This window comes from Malus sylvestris, chromosome 1, assembly GCF_916048215.2.
Source record: "Malus sylvestris chromosome 1, drMalSylv7.2, whole genome shotgun sequence".
Classification (NCBI taxonomy): domain Eukaryota; kingdom Viridiplantae; phylum Streptophyta; class Magnoliopsida; order Rosales; family Rosaceae; genus Malus; species Malus sylvestris.
In genome coordinates this window covers 379847-403415 of record NC_062260.1, presented here as the reverse complement: position 1 = coordinate 403415, position 23569 = coordinate 379847, and the positions used below count along the sequence as shown (strand labels likewise).

Below are 23569 nucleotides of genomic sequence, written 5' to 3'. Positions count from 1 at the left end.
CCTATTTTTATTCCATTGTTATGCCTTTCTTCCTGCCACAAAACATGAATCATGATGATGTTTCAAACATCATCATGATTTATCATTATTATTATTTTTTTAATTAATTTTATTTAAAAGCTGATCTACACAGACAGTTTGACGAATTTATTACATAAAATTTCACTTGTTCTATTTTTATTTTCTTTGCATAACAAATCCTATAAACACAAAAATAACGTAAATAGCTCAAAAATAAAAGAAACTAACTAAGAAAAGACGAGTGAATTCGAAGTAAAAATATATATAAATATGATCCGATCACACTCACACATTCATTCCAACGGAAACATTCTTTTTTCATTATAGTCAGCAATATGAGCATGACACTCGTCATCTATTAGAGACACAAGTCCTACAAATATTGATCTAATCAAGACCCTACACTTGTCCAACCTAATTCAAAACAAACCCTAGCTGTTAAGGAATAAATTCAACCAGTGAAGAATTTACATTTCAACATGGACAGCAATTTGTTGGGCAACAGGTTTGGGTTTTATGGTCTCTCAAGTCTTTCAAGCCAAACAAATGCAGTAACGTTCAACATTCAAATGTTGTCCTCTTGTTCCTCTTAACATGAGAACCTTCACTTCGTCTCAGTTCAAAAGCAATAACACCCATTTCCAATTTTTGGTTGGTTGATCCAAAACTTCCTTGAGCATTACAATTGCACAAATCTGCCCTGCTCCCACATGAATATGTAGAAATAAAAACCAAACCTCGGGTAAATTTCAAAAGCTCCACCGGTCTAACTGCACTTTAGCTTCAGCCATGTCTTTCTGTGCCTTCTTTCTCCTATAGAATATAGGGCAGTCCCGACTGGAAGAATACAAAATAAGAGTTACATACAAAGCAAGCATGCATCCGTGCATTTGGAGTTTTGCAATGTACATATTCCAACTCCAAATGCATGAATATGTTCCCAAAATACCCACAGGACAAGATAACAATATATACTAACGTACAAAAATCACTCAAACTCAGTCAACTACAATACCTTGTGCAGAGCACATCTTGATGTAGAGAGCCTTGGCACTCTTGGCACTGTGTCCATAACCGCCCAAAAAGCGTCTCTAGCTCAGACACTGCAACATTCCACAAAGTTGAGCACTTTGGTCCAAATATAAATGAATTAAAAACAAAAATTTAGCATAAAATACATTTATGATATTGATTCATACCATGAGCCACTGTTTTGCAATAGAGTTCAGCTTCTCTTCCCTTACAGTGTGAGCAAAGAGTATGGTCCGACTTGCTAAGAATAACAAAATATTAATAAGCTTTTCAAATTCACCCCTCTAAAACCTCAAAGATGCTAGAAAGAGTCTTTGATTGCTTAGAGTTATGTTCTTCTGTATACTATAAAAAGTTTCAGAGATTATGGACCTCTCAAGTTTCAGAGTTATGCCAAAGATGCGTACTTCATCCTTAAACGGTAATCTTAACCTCTCATCATAACATTTTTCGCAAATAGGGTAGGACTATCCAAAGTCCCTAAAGGTTGACCCATAAGATTTTGACAAGATGTTTGTGAGACTTCATGTCCTACAAATGGATCAAAACCTACCACTAAAATTGCAAACGTGATAACCTGCTGTGTGCTTTGGTACTTACTAGTCATCATAGAGGTCCTTTTTGTGTCCAACGCTTAGGTGGGTAAATTCAAACCGTATGATGATAAACAACACTTTTAAGTTCAGTTCAGTTCCGTTTATATACTGATCAGGCCTACCAAGAAAAGCACTCATTTAAAGTACAATAAAGTCAGTATATACTTGTACCTAAGTAGAGCTTTGCAGCCAACGCATGTGAGTTGTTTCTTTGCAAATCTCATTATTCCACTGTTTGCAGGGGTGGAGATTGAAATAGATCTTGTGTGGCTTCCATGGAGAAGTTCCTTGCTAGCATTCTTCAAGATGGGCTCAAAAAGTCTTAAGAGTGGCTGTAAGATGAAAATGTACCGAAGCATGTAACAAAATAAAGTATATTATAAAATACAGTATTAAACTCACTTTTAGCTTGCCAAACTGGAAATAATAGCAGCAAAAACTTTACCTTGCTAATTTGATTTTCAAGATAGTATTGAGGATCTATGGGAATGTTATTTTCAAGCACATAGATGGGATCCTCTGACTTCTCGTAAGCCTGATTGTCATATATCCATTAATATTCATACCCCAGCCTAAAGCATTTGCAGTGAAAATATATGAAAAATTCTACAAAAGGATTACCTTGGCACCTTTTGCAGCTTTAATAATGACATAAGGCACCCGATCCCCAACATTTGGAGCAGTGGCAGCATCTCGCTGTGAATGTCAAATTGAAGAAGGATAGGTAAGAGATGAGGTACCTTATTTGATAGTCCAAAGACGAGAGCAATTTACTAGGACATTCAGATAGGGAATATATTGAACAACTATAGCTAGTTTAAACAAAGTTGAACAGGAATGAATAAAGTTTTTATCTTAAAGAATGTTCACATTCCTGTGTCATAAGCAATCCATTCACGTGTTCCAGCCTGCTAAAGTGATCAGGAATCCTATTGTGCCTCCTAAGGTTCATTTTTGGACATCAATCATAGCTCATGCAAGAGAAAACATTCATTATTATGTAGAAATAAGACCCTGTTTATCCGCCTCCTTGCTGGAATTTTGTGCAAAAAGGAGGTGTAATCTTTTGCATGTGCTTTGGGGCTGTGGTGGTGGCTGGTTGAGATTGCAGGGGTTAACTGGGTTACCCATCAAACATAATTTGTAACAAGTATGGCCTCTAGTAGAGGGCTAGAGTCCTGTAGAGTTTTGCAGTCCAGGCGGTTTATTGGGTAATTCAGTCGCGACAAATAGACAAATTTATTAGAATTATTGTGGGGATGAAGAGAACACTTAGGAAAGAGTCGAGTTTGAAGCATCTTTGTGTTTCTCTTTCTAGCCTTCAGGCATCTCTCATTTTCTTAACCAAGAAAAAAGAAAAAGTATCGTCGTTTACTTAACTTTATAAAGATTGGAAGTGCTACCGTGATTTTCAGAGTTGTATGACAATGTCTTACAATATCAAAGAAGTAGCATGGATTTGTTTTCCATGAGTATCACCTCAGTGGTGGACACCTTGTTCCCCTAGTCTAGTATGTGTTTTAGAGCTCATTAAAAAATAATAATAAACAAAAAATAATAAGCTCAGCATTTGCCCTAGGAGAAACACAAAACAAATATCTAAAGGGAAACAAGAATTTGGTAACTAGGGATGATTGTTTAATAAATGAGAAATCTAGCAACTTCCTACGCATATATGTGGAAAAAAATATCAAGAAGAAAATAAAGTCAAGGACGCATTTGCCCCTCATCGTCTCTTCTAATTATTTGAGATCTTGGTTAATTATATGTATTCTTTCAGCTTATGGAATCCTGAAGCAGAAAAGTCAGGAAACGTGTGGCCCAGTGGAGGAAGGCATGTCTCTCTAGAGGAGGTAGACTCATTCGTATACAGAAATTGTACGTAGTAAACTTATCAAGCAGGTTGGCTAAAACTTAATTCCTTAAATAATTATTATTTAAGCTATGGGTTTCTTAGGGTAATTCTCGTGGCATATCTATCATATAAGTTTTCATTTTGTTCTTGCTTTCGGAAAAGGGAAACTCTCTCTCATATATTTCTTTCATAGAATAGTTCAATAACTACCTTAAAAATGCATTTACAACTTGAAACATCACTAAAACTATTGAATTTCAGTCGGATTTCAAGTTGGAGCAAGAAAATAGAGATTGGTACAAAATCCGGTTGTAGCCATACCCACAACTCCATATAAACCAATAGCAGAGAACTGCAAAAAGCGGATAAAAAATGAACCAACTAAAACAGCTAAAAACATAATTTGATTTCAAAGTAGTATGACTGACCCAATTCATAAATTTCAACCAATTGCACATGCGAATAATCTCTTCTTTTCAGAGTAACAGAGATCATAGTAACTGACTCATTTGAATTTGCCACCATACAAGGTAGGTTAAAAGTACTACCTTGGGCTAAAAAATGGGAGGCTTCCACCCCAAAAGACTGAAACAATTAAATTTTATGCCAACTGCATACAATCAAATAATGGCAACAAGCATTTTTCTTAGGTTTTTTTTTTATTTTTTTATTTTATTTTATTTTATTTTTTATTTCTAGAAGCATTTCTTTTATAAGAAGGAAACAAAAAATTTAAAGCAAATTACGTCAATGCTGCATACCTTGCGCATACGTTCAGCAAGTTCAACATGAGCTGCCTTTACTCCATAATCATCCCCCGTTTTTGTAAGACCCTGCAAAATTGTGTTTGAACATACCAGGTCAACCTTCATTCATCAGGGAAGTGCTAAACAAACTTTCGTTGTAAATTTACTCTAAAGGAGAATAAAATTCACCGAACTGGCACAAGCATGACACAAGTACATGGTGAGGCCTGAGCTGAAGTTTCTTAAGCTCATCAGGTACCACAACACAAATACAAAATAAGCAAAGAACGAAACAAAAGATGGGCTTGAACTTGGAGCGGTCCACTCAACATTGTTTTCCTTTGAAAACAAATATTTTCAACAAGCAAAATCATTTTTCTTACATAATTTGAATATTCAATCATAACAAAAGTAAAATCCAATATAAATTCAAACACCAAACAAACCAAAAGACTAACATCAAGTAATAATAGGTTGTGGGTCTTGCCACACCTGGTTTTGGCTATTTGTCAGGGCATAAATACGACAGGATTATAAAATTCGTGTCAGCATAGGCTAGACACAGAGCACGAATTGCCCCACTATAAATGGGTCGGGCCAACGTGCAGCAGCCCATTGACACTTGCAGAGTTGGGCAAGAACCAAGGCACAAAGCAATGACAGCTACAGCACTATTTTAGCAAGAAAATATTCCAACCTTAGTGATAACCAAAAGAGACAAATCCATGCGATTCATGAGAAGATCTGAGATGGTATTCTTGACATACTGGACTGCCCCAGGAATATCTCTATCAATCAGTATTTTGTGCAGGCATTCATTTACCAGGTTTTTGACCAATAAGCAATTGTCTCTTCTTACGGTTTCAATTCCTGTCATCGATGGATGCGAAATAAGCGACATATTCAACAAAACACTGGAAGATGATAAGGGGGTTGAGAAATTCCGATTAACCTTTAGTGTCCATTTTGTCAAACTTGCCAGGATTTGTCCACAATAAACCAGCATATCTCTTCTTGCTAATCAGAAGATATGGATGATAAACCTTCTCAAATTCAAGTTTGATAGGCTTCATGATACAAGATAGCAAATTAAAATCAAAGAATGATAAAAATCAGCTACAAAAAATACACAACAAAATAAGCATCAAAGGACGAATTACTATCATGTCACATTCATGGTAAAGTCTCATAGCTAAATAACCATTATAAAAATTACCCTACACATAAGATAATGAAAGAACCAACAAAATCTGTAGGGCTTTACAGCTTTACGAAAAAGGGCATTAACCTCACCCGACCCATTTTGCCCCTCCTTTTCACCACAAATAAATACAATTGACAAGAAGTAGTCTACTTAATAAGGTTTCAGCCTTGTCATCCCCATTATTTCCAGTAACACTTGTGTGAAAAAAATTAGTTTATGGCACATCAATACCCTCTCTCTATAATCTTACATATACTAATCACTGAAATCATTTCACCAAAAGATTAGTATGTAAGGTTTATATAGTCTAGAAAAATTCCATATTTATCAACTTCGATTTTCTCTAGTCACCTTCATTCCAGCTTGAAAGTATTTATTAAGATGTTGTCAAGAAGTTTCTGTACATGCATGTGTGTGAGAGGTTTATCAGAATCTCTAGTTTAGCACTATACTAAAGAGCAAACAAAGATATGAGTTTAAGAAACCAATTAAACAAGAAATAAAGTGGCATCAACTCCTACTTTTATGAAAGTTCCACTTATGTATTCAGCAGCTTCTCTCCCCAAGTCCATTGCTGCTTCAACTGTGGGAACCCCAAATTGCACCATAACTGAGTCTGTGTCCCCGTATATAACCTAAAGTAATACTTTATTGTCAAATTATTATAGGATAAAGGCAGAATAAAAAGGAAAAATCATTGATATCATGCATGAAAAGAAACAGCAATTGGATAAATTTATTAATGCATACATAGTATACATGTAGTGTCGCATCCCGGCCCGGGCCCCCACCACATCCCAGGCTTTACTCCACCGTAGCACGATATTGTCCGCTTTGGGCCCCGACCACGCCCTCACGGTTTTGTTTTTGGGAACTCACGCGAGCAGAATTTCCCAATGGGTCACCCATCCTGGGAATGCTCTGGTCCCTTTCTCTCTTAACTTCGGAGTTCCTACGGAACCCGAAGCCAGTGAGCTCCCAAAAGGCCTCGTGCTAGGTAGAGATGAGAATATACATATAAGGCTTACAGGATCCACTCCCCTGAGCGATGTGAGATGTTACATGTAGCACTAGAAATGTGAAGCGTATATAATCATCTCAATAAAATGAGATTTATTTTTTCAAATATCCATGTGTATTCACTCTTTTTTTCTTGACATCATATGCTCGTACTGTTAAAATTAATTTGCAATTTTTGACCAGTTACTTGATATGTGATGAAGATTATAATATGATAAGGGAGCATAGAACTTCAATAAAGACTGACCATTAAACACCAAAAAGACCGAAAATAGAAACAGTGGCCAAGCTAAGGTTAGTTAATCAACTAAAAAATAATACATCCTCCAGCTACTTTCCAATAAAATAAATTTTTAAAGCCTAAACTCCAAAAAGATGAACATTTGACTTTTTTTTTTAATTCTTTTATGAGATCATTTGACTTGATTTCATAACAAATGATTTATTAGAACTAATTTCAAGTTTAAAAAAATTGATACAGAATAAAGAACTATAAAAGGAACAGAAGCACAGCCACGTTTTCCACTGGAAACGCAGATCATGGCATTCAAGTTATTGGAAATCTACCTGACATGCCAAGACAAATAACAAGAAAAGTGCTTCTCCTAAAAGAAATAAATAATAGCAAAAAAATAATTAAAAGGTCACACAATACTATTATCAGTCTTTAGTCTAAAGCCTCGAACTACTATAAATTTCAGTGACTGTCCTATCTACAAAAGGTCACGCATATAAGACCCCGTTAGGTCAACCCAACCAAACCCACTTCAAAAATCAATAGCACCCAATAAAAGAGCAAAAGAGACCTTCCATCCAATCTAGCAAGAAAACCACCCTAAATAGGGCTTGCAGACCCAAAGTAGAAGCGAAAACGAAGAAGGAAAGAGCCTCCATATGGGTTGTCATGAATGGGCCTACACTATGAGAGTCCTAGTGCATATGATATCAAAAAGGAAAAAAGAGTTAATGTTAACATATAGCTCTAATTGTGTGGCTAAATAAGAGTCCTACCACATAGTTTATATTTTACGCTATGCGAAGAAGACCCTTCCAGGAGAAGCCGTAAAGAAGACCAAGGAAGAACAATACTATAGTAAATTAACATAGGCTTCCAACAATTACAAACCCATTACTAAGAAAATGTGAGCTGGCATACCTCAGCATTGTGTTCATAGCCTTTAAGTGTGGTAAATTTGTCATTTACAAGGTTCTTTGTGTGCTCAATCATCTGTCGACCTTTACAAAACCACATAACATTAGGCACATCCCAACAAGTTCAGTACATCATAACGATTCTGTTTGAAACATACCATAGCTGGTGACACTTGATGATATCTCTAAACATGGTAACTGGCCAACAGTAGCTCCAGTAAACCCATATACGGAATTGGCACTTACCTGGATTAAGGGACAAATGAATATATGTATACTTATAAGTAAAATTACATGCATACGATTAGTTGCAAAACTATTCGATAAAGACAATGGTGAATGTAACAGTTCAGAATATACCTTTAAGGCCAATTGTCGACCATCAAGCACTGCCTTCTCAAGTGGATCTTTTGCTTCCTAGAACAAAAAAAATGATATCAGCCCCAAAAAATTGGTGGTTCATAAAATTGCATGCACCTGTCCACATTTTTCTTTCCAAAACAGTGGGGAAAAGCCATTGTATACATAGTAAAAGTAACGTACCTTCAAATCCGCTTTTGCTCTCTTCCGAGCAGCTAATAATTCTTCAAGAATTTCAGGAAGTATTCCCTGGAAAGCATATTGCAATCTTATTAACATAATTGATTTACTTGATGAGATGAAGTTATTATTTGTCATACAGATAATTAAATAAAAAAAATTCAAAACTAGGGATAGTTGTTGATTAAAAAAAACAGAAAAAACAACATTGAGGAATATAAAATAAATACAACCTTCTGCAAATTGGATTTAACAAATGTTTCTCCAGATGGAGTTTTGTTGACACATTCTGGAGGGATATTGAGTTTGCGAACATCTTCAGGTGTCACCTTCACAGAAAAAAAGGGATACCATTTTGGCCAAATGTTTCTCAGCATGAGCTTCTTTGATGTTAGAAAAAGAAATCAAAATAAAGGAAGGACATATTACAGAGAAAAACGTCAGGAGAATTACCAAGTGAAATTGCATATTTGATGTTAGACTAAAAAATCAATTCCAAAGTTACAGAAAAGGCAGATGAAAGAAAAAATGTCAGGAGACTTACCAAAGTGCAATAGCATAGATTATAGGCCATCATGATTGATGGATATAAAGATGCAAAATCCAAAGTGGCAATTGGCTTTTCATAGAATCCTGCCTTCGCTTCCAAAACCTGGATTTGTAAACCATTAATATCAAAGCCCATTTGATGTCTCATGCCATTTAAAGCTGGTATGAGGAACAAAACGAAAATATCAAATGCACAAGGAGAGAAACCCGATATAGTAAGTTCCAGGTTAGGAAGCGCAAGTTATGTACTCTGTGAGTCTGCTACAACACATACATTCTCCTGAATATCCTCCACTTTATAACCAATCAAGAAAATGGCTCTAGGTTCAAACAGTGGGAGGGAACCGTACGTTGGCAAAGGACTAATATGTTGTATTGTTAACAATTACTGTTAAATATAAAATAATGCTAACAACAATGCTTGTTGTATTAAGAGTATTAGTGTTACAATATTCACCCTAGGCATCTGTGCTCAACTCTAAAAACTAAAAATGGAAAATTAACTGAAACTCACTTTCCATGTATTTAATTATATATACACAAAATTTTCTCAGTGCAGGACATCCAGAGTTTTATAAAGCCCAAACAAGGAGCAGATCGACACGGAAAAGGGGGATTGATGCAGGAGCCATGTTCAAAAGTATTAACAAGTGAATGTCTTTCTAGTTTCTTATATAACAACAGCAATTTACACATGCATGTGCAGGTTCATTGTCTTTGAGTTTCTGTGTATGTCAAAATGTACGAATTCTGAATTTCCAAGTACATTATTGTGGATCTTTCCAGATTAATTTACCCATTGGCCTATAAAAGGGACTATTTTGTAAGCCCTTAAAATCAGAGTTCTGTGATTTTCACCCAACTCTTCTCACTGTCCTACATCAGGGACGGGCGACCTGCCAGGAATTAATTTTATGATTTAGCTCTATTGACTAGCTGCGAGTTTTCATGATACGTTTGTTAGTTTTGATCTATTTTTCCGACAGTGTTGCTTAGTTAGGGTAAAGAACATCTTAATGGAGGTAAGATTTAGGATCTAACTCTAAAGTTTTGGGCAGCCACCACACATGCATGCAAACAAAACTACACTTAATAGGCTGAAACACCTGCCCACCAAAGACAATTTTATATTTATACAACCAGGCAGAATGTTTATAAACAATTTGACAACAAGAAATTCAGAAAGAGAGTATAAGATCTGATCATAAACGTCAAACACCTTCCCCACCCCTAACCCACTTTGTCAAGAGAATGCAGTTATTTAAAACAGCAAGCATGATAATGACATGTTGAGCATTCATGAACTTACAGTGGCACCTTCATACGTTCCTTGCTCTGATCCAGCCTTTTTAACATATGGAATAAGCAGGTTCTTTTGCTTTGCCTTCCTAAGAAGCTGCGAAAGGACCTGAAAAAGATTTCGTTGATGCATTAAATCTCTTCACAGCTGAACTATTGTGCTTTTCACAGGTATTCATTTGCAAAACTAACCTTGATGCTCTGTCCTCTGGAAAGAAGAAATGACATTGGAACACCTGTCACTCTAGCCATCTCTACATAATTGTAAATATACATCAGTTTGTCCAAAAGCCTTTGTGGGAGGTAAGCATCCTGCAATGAAACATCAAAGTTGATTACTTGTGCCACATAACTTGCAGATGATTGTCTTTTATTTGACGTTTAACTGTTAATATTCTTGTCAATATTACGCGTCTATGGAATGGAATACAGATACAGTATGATACAATGTACAACAAATCCATAAGAACTATGATCAGGATACCAAGAATGGAATACAGATTCACATTCACTAATTCCATTTCCATTATTCCTTTCTGTATGCCCTCTCCGTATGAGATGTAAAAGCCAGAAACCCCCAACCTACTTCATGATTAAGAAAAAAAAATATCTGCTCCCTTTCTCAAAACTTTTGCTTTTGTCTTTTCTTTTTTCATATTGTCCAACTAAACGACAATTACATTCAATTGCAATCGCTACAACAACAACAACAAAGCCTTATCCCACTAAGTGGGATCGGCCGTATGAATCCTAGAACTCCACTGAGCTCGGTTTTGTGCCAAGTCTTCCGTGAGGTCCAAGTACTTCAAGTCTTTTGTTAGATTCGTTTTCCAAGTCTTCCTGGGTCTTCCTCTACCCCTTTGGCCCTGAGCTTCTATCCCTTAATCGCATCTTCTAACCGGAGCGTTTGTAGGTCTTCGTTTCACATGTCCAAACCACCTTAACCGATTTTATCTCATCTTATCTTCAATTTCAGCTACTCCTATTTTACCTCGGATATCCTCGTTCCTAATCCAATCCTTTCTCGTGTGTCCACACATCCAACGAAGCATTCTCATCTCCACTACGCTCATTTTGTACACGTGTTCATGCTTGACTGCCAACATTTCATGCCATAATAAAATATGTCCTTGAGTTTTAGTGGCATACGACGGCTGCACAACACACTCAGTGCGCTCTTCCACTTCATCCATCCAGCTTGTATTCTATGGTTGAGGTATCCATCCAATTCTCCGTTCTTTTGCTAGATCCAAGATAACAAAAGCATTCACTCTTTGGTACTTCCTGATCTCCAACCCTCACCCCTAACTCATTTGAACCTCTGTTCCCACTACACTTGCACTCCATATACTCTGTCTTTGACCTATTTAGGTGAAGACTTTTCCATTCCAACATTTCCCGCCAAATGTTAAGCTTTGCATTTACTCCTCATGGGTTTCATCTATGAACTCTATCATATGCGTTTTCCAAATCTATAAAGACCATGTGCAAATCCTTTTTCATATCTTTTTATGTCGTTCCATCGATCTTCATAAGAGATAGATTGCCTCCATGGTCAAGTGCCTTGGCATGAATCCGAATTGATTGTCTTAGACTCATGTCTCTTGCCTCACTCTATGCTCAATTACTCTCCCAAAACTTCATTGTATGACTCATTAACTTAATACCCCTATAGTTCATGCAATTTTGTATGTTCCCCTTATTCTTGTAAATAGGCACCAAAGTGCTTTTTCACCGCTCGTTTGGAATCTTCTTCATTTTTAAAATCTTATTGAAAAGGTTTGTGAGCCATGCTATAGCCGTCTCTCCCAAGACTTTCCACACTTCAATCGGTATATCATCTGTACCCACTGCTTTTCTATGCTTCATTTTTTCAAAGTTACAACCGCTTCTTCCTTCTTGATTTGGCGGTAGGAGTAATTTCTATACTCTTCTGAGTTACTCAACTCTCCCAAAGGAGTACTCCTTTCATGTCCTTCATTGAAAAGATTATGAAAATAACCTCTCCATCTGTCTTTAACCGCGTTCTCTATAGCTAAGAGCATCTCCAATGAAGATCCTAAATGGAGTCCCTACAACCGTATATTCCCTAAATATCAATGTATTAAAAGCGTGAGGTGTGGGCGAGGCGTACGAGGGATAGCCCAGCCTAGGCGTGAGGTGTGAGGCGAAGCCTCATCGGACCTAAATTTTTTAATTTATACACTAAGCGTACACATATTATATTAAAAAAAAAAAGATTATTAATCAATTATCATCCTGAGCACACATATATTATAAACACACATATATATATATATATAATAGAGGATGAAAAGCACTATGAGCACACATATAACAATGCACGCAGACGGCACACACATCCATTATATAAAAAATAAAAATCAGAAAACAAGACAGAGAGATGATAGTGCAAGGAAGAGGTATGAGGTAGTTAAAACCCTACCCAAAATTTGGGTTTGGGAGTAAAAAAATAAAATAAAATAAAATAAATAAATTAAAAAAAAATCCCGAGGCACGCCTAGGCGGCTTCGGCGACGCCTTCTTGCGCCTTCCGCCCACTCCCTGAAAATAGAGGCGGCAACCCTCAAGCCCAGCCTCACAGGGCGCCTAGGCGCGCCCTGAGGCAAGCCTTTTAAAACATTGCTAAATATAGGGACAAATGACTTCTAATGGGTCAGAATTGAAGTCCTCAAAGTATCTCAATACATAAGGACTCGCCGGATACCTCAAAAGAATCCTCAAATATGAGGACTACATATAGGGACTCAAATAGTGGACTCTGTATTAATTTTGAGTGGGGAATGGTGTTGCTCTTTATGTTTTTTTCCTTGTTTTTTGAACCCACCCAAGTGGGGCAACTTCTCATTTGCCTTTTTTTTTAATTCTTGAAAAATCAATGGTGGAGATAGTTTTTTATTTTTATCAATGGTTATAGTATTTTAATGAAATGAATAATAATTTTTTAATATTATTCTTTTAGGGACCCAAATATTTGGGGATTATACTATAAGGAATTTCCATTGTAGACAATATTCTTTTAGGGACCCAAATATTCCTCTAAAACTCCTAAATGAGTCCTCAAAGGTGGTGGTGGGAGTCCCTAAGGACGGACTCCCATTGGAGATGCTCTAAAACATTTCCTTATCAGCCTTGATGCACCTTACTTTGTTCAAGTCTCTTGTCTTCCTTTCCCTTGCTCTAACTAGTTTATAAATATCCAACTCTCCTTTGATATCTAATGTCAAAAGCCGCTAGCTTCGCTTTTCTCACAGCTTTCTTCGCCTCCTATAGTTGAGGTCTCCATCTAATTCTCCGTTCTTTTGCAAGATAGATCCTAGGTAACGAAAGCGGTCGCTCTTTGGTACTTCCTGGTCTCCGATCCTCACCTCTAACTCATTTGGGCCTCCATTTGCCCTGAATTTGCACAATTTTCCTTCTCTATTTTATACCTTTCACAATTTTCATCGATTCTATCATTGTATAAGGCTTTACAACATTCTTTGTCAGCCTTAACCTTTGCATGTACCTCCACCTTCCACCACCAAGATTCCTTTTGATGTGAAGCAAAACCCTTTAACTCTCCTAACACCCCTTTTGCAACTTTTCAGATACATCTAGCCATGGAATCCCATATTTGGCTAGTGTCCCCCTTTGTATCCCAAATGCAATGGGTGAGTACTCTCTTTGAAATTGAAATGTTTTTCTCCCTTTAGATTCCACCATGTAGTCCTTGGACACTTCAAGGTCTTGTTCTTTCTCCTATCTCTTTTGATATGTACATCCATGACCAACAAGCAATGTTGGTTAGCCAGGCTTTCTCCCGGTATAACTTTGCAATCCTTACAAGTTATACGATCCCCCTTCCTCATTAAAAGGAAATCTATTTGTGTTTTTGATGACCCAATCTTGTAGGTGATCACATGCTCTTCTCGCTTCTTAAAGGTGTTGGCTAAAAAGAGATCATATGCCATTGCAAAATCCAAAATGGATTCCCCATCCTTGTTTCTCTCCCCAAAACCATGGCCATGAAAACTTCCGTAATCGCCCGTCTCCTTGCCCATATGTCCATTTAAATCTCCTCCTATGAATAACTTCTTCATCTGAGATTCAATCCCAATCGCTAAACTTACTATAATATGATTATCTAAACTAATTGTGTAGGAAGAGGACCTAACAAGCATCTTACTGTTGAGAAAGCATGGCCCCCTAGAAAGCTTTATGAGCAAACTGAGTTAGCATCTATCTAATTATTGAGGCTGCCTCAAAAAATGCAGAAGTGGACAAGAAGTCCACAAAAACTAAAGAACAAACAGTGAAACAAAAATAAAAACCCCCTAAAAGAAAACTAAGATATAACTAATAGCAGCTTTCCAATCCAGAAACGAACTTTCTCCCATAACACCTCTGCTGTTACCTACAAAATATTCAAAAATCATCCTATTTCTTTCCTTCCAGATTACCCATAACACTTCCAAAACTATACATGCCTATAAAGGCTTTGCTTGCTTCCCCATCCCTGATGGTTTATGCTTCTCTGACAAAAAAAGCAACAGAGGCTGCATCTCATGCCATGGCTCTGGGATTTGTAATGACACTCTTCTGCATATATTGTGATAACAGCTCTACCATTATGTTTGCTTAGGATACTACTCAACACAATCGCACTTCTTTAGGCAAGCTGATATGTTTCAAAATCCTTTCAATTTTCCTTCCCATGCTCCAGCTTGAAACAGAGTGTTAGATATTAGTGTCCATTAACACCTTTGCCAATGCCCCATAAATATTCTCATATAAATATAAGTGCTTGGCCTCTCATTTGACATGCAATTACATCAGTATTTTTCTATTACCACAAACTAAACTATGTACCCAAGAAAGTAAAATACTAAACAATCTCAGGGATTACTTTCATTACAAATTTCATCACAGTAACAAATAACAGGTAGTAGATGTAACTTTTCTGCAACCTTCATATGTTATAAAGAACTACTCCTGAAGATTATATAAGGCAGATAAGTTGGAAGAATCAAAATAATTAAATACATACTTTCAGACAATACACAGCAAGTCGCCTCCTAGTTTCCGCATTCCCGTTCTGAAGATCAGATATAATTGAATGGTGGACATCCTCTTTCTGCACATGATTTAAAAGTTGCAATATATTAACGACAATGACTCATTACTTCCCCCATTCAATTAAAACGGTCAAACAAAGAGACTATTGGATGATTTTTTATGGCAGCTGTATGAGCAAAAGATAAAATAAGAAACTAATTAACAGTCACAAACTCAGAATTAAGAAGTCTATCCCATTCATTCCTGGAAACCAACAAGAATGAGCCAAAGACTCTAAGAAGATATTTTAACAAATAAATAAATTAGCAAGGTTTAAGCAAGGTTTAACGTGGATGTCCTCATAGAATGTAAAAGAGAAAAAGTGGGCCTAGAAGTTGGGAAACATGAGAAACAAAGGAAGCACTACTGACGAGAATAACTTTACCCAGCAAAGAAAGTTGGTGGATTTCATGTTTGATGAGATATCTTTCAGTAATGTTCCAAGAAGAATTTTCCAGAGATTTAGTACCTAACATAATTACATTTACCCACTTACAGAATAGGTAACTATCATATATAATAGCAATTGACTCAAATTCAATTATGCCCCAGGATAAGACCAAATGGAGGACCAGGACTCCATCTGACACCATATAGTTACGACGAGGCTATGCTTGTGTCTTCTTGATACAGGCTGTGTTGGCAACCCATATCTGTCAGTTTGATGCTTGGGCACAATACAACATGGAAGTAAAGCACATCACATAAACAGAGCCTGAAGTTAGCATCTTTTACTTCTAAAGGCACAACACAATTCACTTGTCATGCAAAATGACAACTTAATGCATTAAATATGTTTATCTATCCTGATGCACAAGAACATGCCATAGTATTTTCTATCAATAATTTTCTCAAATCTATTACAGATTCCAATGTATATTAAAATGGAAATTATTATTGGCACTCCAAAAATCTCATTGCGCTCTCTTAATAAGTGTATTTTTCTATCTAAATAAAAATATAGAAAGTTTGGAGTGCATAATTAGATTTTCGGAGTGCCAATAACAAATCCCATTAAAATAATGAAGGAAACAATTTATTGGGGACATAATAAAGGCCATTTAGTGTCAGACCAAGAAAAAGGGTATTTGAGTGCAAACAAACCATGTTTTGGAAATTCAGGAAAAAAAAACAAGCATAAAGAAAGAAAAAAAGCAGCAAGTACCTCTTTTTCGATGTTGCTAAATAAAAACATCTATTATTATATTAGTAGGCAACCACACTAAAAAATTATTTCTGGGCTAAATCGCGATTTTTAATAAAAGCGGTGAAAAAGGGCAATTGAATATATGTACAAGAAATATATCAAAACCTCACCTGCTCAGAAAGAAAGTGTGCTGAGACAGAATTCAATGAATAAGAACTTAATTTGTAATCTCGTTGCATAGCCTACAAGAAAGACAACAGAAATCTACATGAACATTTTATTGAATCTCTAGCTGAAGAACAAATCTCAAGGACCAATAACAGGGTAAATTGCGCCAGAAGACAGATAATACCTGGAGTAAATCAAATTGAACCCTCCCTTCAACTGTTACTTCTTTACTTTCCCTGGTTCCATGCTGCCTGTATTACCAATATTATACCTTTTATAAGAAACAAGAATTTTACTTAAAAGCATAAAGAAGTACAAAGCAAGATGAACCATGAAGTCCATGAAACAGGAACAAGGACAACAGAGAGAACCAATAGACCAACCAAAGGCCAAAAGAATCACCCACCCTTAGACCAGAACAAATATACAAAAAGAAAACAATTAAACTCAAGGGAACATCATTAAACTGTTTAAACAAAGAATCCCAGAGAGAAGAGAAGAATTTAATCCCACTGCGTGTAATAGCAAGAGGTACAGTAAAAAAAGTGAAAAAAAAAATATAACAGATTAAACAAAAAAACATGGTAACTTTTTGTGAAACATTGAGAAATTCTAAGCCGTTACATTGTATGACATATCATAGGATGAAGGCAATGTTCCACTGCCACCAGCACAAATATAATATTGATAATTGAATTGTAATGTGCAAAAACTTCTTGTCTCTTGTGATTAAAAACAAGAATTTATCAATAAAGAGCAGGGCTACAATACCGATGATGAGATGTCACCAAAAGGAAAAAAACAAAACCAAAACCATCAGCTACCAACACAAATCAACTAAAATTGCATTCAAGACAAAACAACGTGAAAGACAGAATTCAGGGATTTATCGTATTCAAGTATTCGGTTAGAGTGGAAAGCTGTTTATGCACTAGGTTGTGTGTTCTGTGCTTATGTCTTAGTGTTTGAGAACACTTTCGGCTTCTGTCATTTTTCTTATGCTTTTTCTTATCAAGTTGTGGCCATATTGTCAGCTTCTGGTGCAATTTAATTGTTTATTGCAATAAAATTTGTTCCACTTCAACAACAAAAATAAATCAAAACAGTGGAATAAATTACATAGTAGTAAAAATAAATGTGGCAAAGATGCAGAAGTGTTTCCGTTAACTAAGCTAATATTCATAGCCTAAGTCACTCTGTGGGTCGACTGTTAATTCAACCCTCATATAAGTTGTTAAAATTACCTCAATTATACAAAAGAGAAACAACGCAAAAACATCAATAAAAAAGGTCCACAGTGGCATACCGACAATAGAAAAAGGATACAATATAAAGTCTCGTCACAGTTTATAATTTATTACCTTGAAGAAAAAGTAGTGTCTTTGACCCGAACCCTGCTGTTTTTTATGCGGCCAAGTATCGGAAATTCAGCAATTCCCAACGTCTCAGCTCTCTGAAAACCAGAAAACAAAGACAACGAATTATCGAAACTTTTTTTCTTGTAAATGAATAAAGATCTGTCAAAGCACCATGGAGGTGCAACCCTTTATGCTAAAACTATGATGTTGCAGAGAAGTCAGCATTCTACCCCGCTCTTCTTTTAGGGGTGAAATTTTGAGGACATAACCAAATCATGACACATCTATGAAATTGGCCCGAGCTATTGTGTTATGTTTGGATTTTTGGCACAAAATTATTCTTATCATGTTTGTGTCAACAGACATTATAAACATAAATAAATAAAAACAGGGTAGATGAATTTGACAAAACTGAAACAAGTCCGAATTAATATCCCATTTCCACAAAATGGGCATAAATTGATACATAATTAACAGAACTACACACACATTGGTACAACAAACTAGAGAATTTATACTGTTAAATCAAATGGAAAACAAAAATGAAATGTTTCAGTTACCTCAATGAGATATGGCAAATCAAATTTACAGATGTTATATCCAATTATGACATCTGGATCCACCTCGCAGAGTAAATCCTACAAGCAGAGTTTTATTATTCAACATAGCAAGGCATAAAAGAAGGATGACAATTAGATTTGCATTACATGAGATTTACACACCTTTTTTTGCATAACATGTGAATGGCAGTAGCCTAGTAATTAGGTTAGCATCTAAAACTTCATGCATAGAAAATAGTTAAAACACCTACTAATAGAATAAAAAATTCCATTTGACATCTCCCTTGGAGATGCACTTAGTTCTTTGCTTCTACTCTAACTAGTCTTCCTTTTAGGTATAGATGCATCTAGTAATCTACATTTTTAAAGAGGGTTCTTTCCCTATGGTAAAATTTCTTTTTATTAATAATGTCCCTACATATTAGGCACAACATATTAAAAAAAAAATCATAAATCTATCATTATGAAAGACTATAGATGAATAAATCATAAGCATTAAAGAACAAGTTAGACAAAAAATATGTGGACACAGATACAACTGAGGTAAAGATATGATGGTAATGATGACATCTACAGAAAAAAATGAAAAGAATCAAATGGTATGCAAGTAACATGATATCAGATGATTGGATATAGGACTTTGTCGTGAGTACATACAGATTGTGTTCTTAGCTTGTCAAACTTAAAGGGTGTGAAATGTAGTTAGGCGAAAAGAAAAATACATTTTTAGTCAATTAACAATAGTGTTACATCAAAATTACAAGGTTTCTTTCCCCTTTCTATTGTAAGTAAAGAAGATTATTTGGGTTCAACTATATTACCCTCCAAGCCAGTAAGACTTCCCTTTCTGTATCGAAAGACATCACATCAACACCAACTATTGGAGCACACGACTTAAGAGTCATGATGTTCCGAATAAAAGGTTGATTCTCTCCCTGCATAGTAACTAAGTTGGCCACCTATAAAATGAAGAAAGAAAAAAAATAATTCGTTTCAGAAACAGCTCTGTAAAAATAAAACATCTACAATGCAACATGAAAATCACTTAAACATTTTATTTCAGATACTCAGAATGAAAAGAACTGAACCTGGATAACAGGATCATGGGTAGGCTCAGGAAAATGACCTTTACGGCCAGCACACTCAATATCAAAGCTCAATATGCGAAATGGAGCCATCTTCGAAAATTCCCCTTCTGGAGTATGGCTGATCAAGTCCGAATATCTAAGAAAATGGTTTGTCAAGGAAAGATAAACCAAGTAGGAAATAGCTCATAATGTAAATGGCATTCATTAAATTGTTCACCAAACCCTAGATAGTGCCTCGAATTCGTAAGGATACAGGCAATGGAACTCTAACTGGCAGTACGACAAGGGCTTAGTTGTCTTATATCTTCCAGCAGGGACCTCAATCCAATTTCCACCAACTATGTTGCAATCAATCATGAAACGAAGAGCAAAAAGAACATTGCTATCATATGTCATGAATTTCTTCATACCAAGGCCATCAATTAGTATGCCTTTTTCAAGAATGCCTGGCAGTTTGGGAAAGCATACAAGAGGAATAAACCAATATTAGGCATAAGCTAAATTGCAGTACATATTGATATGCAAGGTGCCAGACACAATATGAGAACTGCTCTCCAAATATAGTCTACAACAACAACAACAAAGCCTTTTCCCAATAAGTGGGGTCAGAAATATAGTCCTTACGAAGAGTAAATTAGATCAGCACAATGATACAGAAAGAAAGACATGAAAGAAGTGGGAGAACAATATCATCAAAGAAATGATGTGATAATCACCCATAAAATGCATTTCCCTGCATGTAGGTGTTTCATTCAAGAAAGTAATTCACACCCTGCATGTTATCAAATGTTAATGAAACTGAAATTTTACCCCGGCAGCTGGCCACCATTGTTGGCAAAGCAACAACGATTTTGAGAAAGGGTTCAGAATCCTGCTGCTGGTAATACATGATACTCCTCTTCTGCACCATTTCAATACGGCGAATGAATTTTGGTACCTTGCTGTTCCTGTTGACCTCTCCCATCCTCCCCTATTGAATTACCAAACGCAAAAGACATAACCAATTAAAGTAATGCAACTTAACAAAAACAAGGACATCTGAGCTGCTCAAGAAATAAAGTCAAAACAATACCTCAAGAATTTGATGAAACCTGGAAATATCATCAGGGCCCATAACGGGGAAACAGTTGATATAGAAATATGGCTCAAATCCATGAACATGGCAGCAAACACTATGTCCTAGGATGATGAGACAACTTATCAGACTCAGAAAAGGCATCATCTTAGTTTAGTTTAGTTTAGTTTAGTTTAGTTTAGTAGCATATTTGATTCCCGTGAAGCAACACAGAATACTTGGTAAAAGTTGCATTTTTGCGAACAAATAACCAACATGCTTGACGAAACAACAACGCTTATGGTTTGGTAATACAAAATTACAGTTTTATTCAGGTTTCTCAGTCACCAACCAAACATTTTCACAGCAGAATAATAACCCTAAAGAAATTAGGAGCACAACCTAACCTTCCTTTGTAACCCCAAAAATTCGGATAATGGCAGCAGACCCGGACCAATTAGGCAGCAATTCTCTATGGCTCTCTCCAATTACATAATCAATCTCCAATTGCTGAAAAGCTACAACCCACAACAAAGGAAAGAACGAGTTTTTAAAATTTAAAACAAAATAAATTAAAAATAAAAATAGAGAATCGAGCAAAATTGGAAAAGGCTGACAGACCGACGCTTCGGGAAGCGGAAGTGTAGGCATGGGAGGGAGGCGGGCGGGCCCACTTGGTAAGGCGGGAAGCTAGGGACTGGCGCTGCTCGATGTCGCGGAGAACAAGGTCGTCTTCAGTCTCGAAAAGGGTTTCGTCGAGGAAGACGTCCTCGTCCTCGTCCACGAATTCGTCTTCTGGGGACGTGGCCTGCTGCTTGGATGGGTTCGCCGCCTGTTGTGGCGGCGTTGGCCGTTTTCTGCTTATGCCTTTGTTCATCGCCTTTGCTTTTGCTTTTGGGTTCTCCGAGGGTTTTCAGATTGTGATGTGAGACGGTGTGAACTCACCCACACTACACAGGTGTGTTTATTTTCCCGCCAATTAGCGTGACCCCTTTATTTTTCCCGCTCACGGATTTTTTTTTTTTTTTTTAACAAACAATATTATCTATATATATTATCTACATATGAGTTAGCCTCAGAACAAGTTAATAATAATATGGTTTAAATTCGCTTTCGGTAAGAATTGAACCTAAGACCTCTCACTTACAAGTAAAGAGAAATATCATTAGACCGTAGTACTAAGTGGCTATTTCCTTTTTTTTTTAATAACGCCGAATATTTTAGAGAATTTAAAATGATGGAATTGTTGAAGTTCCATTAAATTAGGAATGTGATTGTGTAATGTATCTAGGGATATCTTTGAATATTCTCTTTAGTAGTTAATATCCAATTAGACTTGTAATCTTATTAGGGTAAGTATTTAACTTTCCCTACTACTATAAATAAAAGCATAATGGGGTAAAATAATACACACCTCAGAATTACTTCTCTCTCTTCTCTCTCTTGCAGCCGACTATCTCCCTCTCTAGTCCTAAATACACTTCAGTAAATTAGGCCTACAACACGTTATCAGCACATTCTTGCTAGAAACTAAGGAATTAAAAGATCGTGGATGAGGCTTTCTTCTACAACATGAAAGGCTTCCAAGTATTTTCTGCCAATCATGTTTTTTTTTTAAATAAATTAGGGTAAATTACATAGTAACCTCTCAGGTTTAAGGTCTATTACAACCACATACAATATCTTTAAAACATTTTACTTTCATATCTCACTATTATTTTATTTCAAAATAATACATCTGTCACATTTTTCATCCATTGATCCGTTAAACGCTGACGTGGCTGCCATATTTGTGTCACGTGTCTGCTAAATGTGTGCCACGTGGCAAAAAAATAATTTTTTTTAAACCTGAATTTTCTAAATTAAAAATAATAATAATAATATAAAAAAATAAAAAATAAATAAAACCAAAACCCATCCCATCTCGCTGTAAACCCCCATCCCCTCCACCCACCACTACCACAAACCAAACCCAAATCCCTTAAAAAAAAAACGAAACCCATCCCATCTCCCTGTAACCCCTTCCCCCCTCCCCATTGTCCCATCTCCCTGTAACCCCTTCCCCCCTCCCCCCACCAGGACCCAGCTTACCCACAACCCGACCCCCACCCCCTTTATCCCTTCTCTCATCTGCAACCCCACCCACCCTTTTCTTCTCTCTGCAACTCGCTCGCACTCACCTTTCTCTCCAACAATGAGGTATGTATTTACTTTTGTCCTTCAAATTTTGAATTTTTTCGATGCTTGGTTGGTGGTGGAGTTAGGTTTGCTAAGGGTGGGTGGGTGTGAAAGCGGGTGAGAGTGAAGAGGAGAAAGGGATCGAGGAAGGTGGGGGTAGGGGTTTGTTGGGTTTTTTTTATGGGAAGAGAGGTGAAGAGAGTGGAGGAGAGGGAGGTGGGTCAGGGGGGAGGGGGTAAGGTTTCTGGGTTTGTTTGCGGGGGTGGGGGGTTGCGAGAGGTGGTTTTCAGTTTTTTTTTTTTTTTTTAAAAAGATTCAGGTGGTTTTTTTTTAATTAAAAAATTATTGTTTTTGCCACGTTGGCAGTCACGTCAGCACTTAACGGATCAATGGATGGAAAATGTAACGGATGTATTATATTGAAATAAAATAGTACATGAGGTATGAAAGTGAAATGTTTTAAAGATGTTGTATGTGGTTGTAATAGACCTCAAACCTGAGGGGTTACTATGTAATTTACCCAATAAATTAAGATATTTGAAACGACCTTGAAGCATGAAAACATTCCTCATGATGCATGAACCCCTTATATTTATATTTTCCTTTCAATTATATATATATATATATATATATATTTGTTCATGCAATACACAATTATGCTATGTGGAATCTGTGAGTAAAGAATAGAAATTAAGTTAGAACCAATTAGAATTTTTAACCATAGAATTCGAGAAAAAAAATAAATCTAGGATTTTTTGCGGTTGAGCCGCGGCTCCACGCCGCACCGCTGAGCCACGCCACAGCTAGGACAGCGTTGTCTCAACGCCATGGACATCTCAAAACCCTGAGTCCACTCCAGCAGGGCAGCAAGCCTTTGTTGGGCT

General features: G+C 36.5%; 1 protein-coding gene across 1 annotated transcript; it reads right to left on the bottom strand.

The window, feature by feature from the left end:
- Positions 1-467: 467 nt before the first annotated feature.
- LOC126620807 (DNA polymerase delta catalytic subunit) lies at positions 468-21458 on the bottom strand. Its single transcript, XM_050289107.1, has 30 exons — positions 21129-21458; positions 20915-21025; positions 20526-20632; positions 20264-20423; positions 19707-19899; positions 19454-19589; positions 19187-19324; positions 18366-18443; positions 17809-17900; positions 16632-16698; positions 16450-16521; positions 15065-15151; positions 10207-10326; positions 10025-10123; positions 8711-8818; positions 8400-8495; positions 8170-8235; positions 7987-8043; positions 7785-7872; positions 7631-7710; positions 5976-6089; positions 5203-5317; positions 4948-5120; positions 4266-4337; positions 2271-2345; positions 2095-2184; positions 1821-1981; positions 1221-1294; positions 1037-1124; positions 468-858 (listed from the first exon to the last, which is right to left on the bottom strand). Exons 1-30 carry the CDS (start codon positions 21382-21384, stop codon positions 771-773), a joined length of 3261 nt encoding a protein of 1086 aa, XP_050145064.1. The 5' UTR covers positions 21385-21458; the 3' UTR covers positions 468-770.
- Positions 21459-23569: the final 2111 nt, after the last annotated feature.